This window comes from Perkinsus marinus (genome assembly GCF_000006405.1).
Source record: "Perkinsus marinus ATCC 50983 genomic scaffold scf_1104296960640, whole genome shotgun sequence".
Classification (NCBI taxonomy): domain Eukaryota; phylum Perkinsozoa; order Perkinsida; family Perkinsidae; genus Perkinsus; species Perkinsus marinus.
Genome location: NW_003206045.1, coordinates 1 through 1922, shown reverse-complemented (window position 1 = coordinate 1922; position 1922 = coordinate 1). Strand labels below are relative to the sequence as shown.

Sequence of the window (1922 nt, the reverse complement as noted above, 5' to 3'; positions counted from 1 at the left end):
ATTGCTCAATACTGCTACTATTACTGCTCTGTGGTGACACGACTATCATTGTTATTCTCCTGTCACCATCATCACTCAGTTCCATCGGCCATATTCTGATATAGGGCGTGTATCTAAGTACCCGAGCCCGCGAAATCGCTCTTTGGCGAGGTTACGTATTTACCGTCCGCTCTTTTCTGTGGCTTCTACTACCTCAGTGATCGTCGCTTATCCTTCTCGTCTCGCTGTCCTTACGTCCTACTACCTAGTGTCTATTATACCAAATAGTTAGTCAGCTGCCCATTACCACTACTCCTATTACTAGCATCACCTTATAATAAAAATTATCGGAGGTTCTTACACATGTTGCTCTGACAATTCCATACCTATTCCTACTGCTGATGGCTTAACCCGTTCCACTTCCTGATGGAGGTGTTGCTCGTAGTCGTCTTCGCAGTAGTGCTTGCATGTCTGAGTGATATTGTCCCTATATGATACCTCCGTGTCTTCTTATCTCTTTGCGGTTTCGCATGATGCATAAGGATCGACACTGATGACCAGTTTTCAACTACCGCTCTCAAGGGGATTCCGCTACTGGTTTTTCCTTGAGTGACGGCGTCTCTGTCTTCAGCAGCATCACCACTAAGTGTATTATATCAATCTATGAAAGCTAGTCGTTGTCAATTAATGGGCTCGGGCAAGGCGAAGTGAACCGGAGTAGTTCTCGTTCTTGTGGTAATGTGTTATGCAAAGGCTCAGACGATATGTTAGACTGCATTCCTACTGTACAAATTCCGATATGTGTTATTGAGGAAAGCTTATCGGCTTACTATGGGGCACTTGACTCTCCGGATCCAAGTTCGATAATATAGGCGTTTTCGAGTATGTGTAGACGTCAACACGTTGTTGTGAAGCATCACCTGCAGCGTGGTATATGTTGATAATCGTTGGAATATTCCATGGCTCGACAGATGTGCGAATAGTCGTTGAAGTAATATCGTCACTATTGACCCTACAAGAACCCCGCCATTCACCGAACGCAAAACAACATTGTTTTATTTCTGCTTTTGCCGCTTCGCGTCATCATCGTCTTGTCTTTCACAACTGTCACTACTCTTGCTCCACCAACTCGGCATTTTACACATCTCGCAAACCTACACACAGAATAACACCAGTAATCTGACTACACCTGCAAGACGTACTTTCTGTGTTCGGGCGTTCTTATGGATGTAATCGCTGAGCTCCTCGAATGTGACAGAGTCCGCAATAGATTTCTTAACGCGACCAACGACCCTCTCGTCATTAGGAGATGTCCTGTCCGTTCGTATCTGTTAAACATAGGTAAGGAGTTGTTAGCCGATAACCCTACCCGTTGGAACTGCCATCCGCCTGGTACCCAGTCGCCAGTTTCAACGTAGTGCATAGCGTCAGAGGGAACCTGAGCAGATACTGTTGTAATTCGTGGAGTGGAGCTCTTGAAGCTCACAAATGTGTAAGTGTTAGGATCCCAATTGCACTCGATTATCGCGCCGTTCACTTGCCGTGTGTTTTCGGTCAGCCATTGCCAGTGAGGACCACTGCGGGACAACCAGATCCCTTGGAAAACTTGAACCTGTTCACCACCGTGCATGGAGATTTCATCGGAAGCTCGGCATACCCCTTCACTCGCTGCTAAGAGCTTTACATGAAACTCTTGCATTGAATCGCCCATCACAAGTTCGACAGCGAAATCTGCGGTGTTCATATGAGCTGGTTTCCACTTTAAAAGTTGCCGACACGTCCCTGAATACGATCGATAACTGGATAGCGTCCGAAGAGCTGCTTACCAGCGATATAGGGCGGCATCACTGGAGTGAATATCAGCCCATCGCACTCATGAGGCAATCGCTTGCCGAGTCATCACAGTATCGCAGTCGGTTACCTGTTCATGTGTAGGATACGAG

General features: G+C 46.6%; 1 protein-coding gene across 1 annotated transcript; it reads right to left on the bottom strand.

Annotated features, from left to right (window-relative positions):
* Positions 1 to 1034: 1034 nt before the first annotated feature.
* Positions 1035 to 1824, bottom strand: Pmar_PMAR028825 (mRNA capping enzyme alpha subunit, putative; the record flags this gene model as incomplete). Its single annotated transcript, XM_002772633.1, has 5 exons — positions 1035 to 1133; positions 1182 to 1307; positions 1349 to 1591; positions 1637 to 1761; positions 1806 to 1824. The coding sequence occupies 5 exons, from the start codon at positions 1822 to 1824 to the stop codon at positions 1035 to 1037; spliced, it is 612 nt and encodes a 203-aa protein (XP_002772679.1).
* Positions 1825 to 1922: the final 98 nt, after the last annotated feature.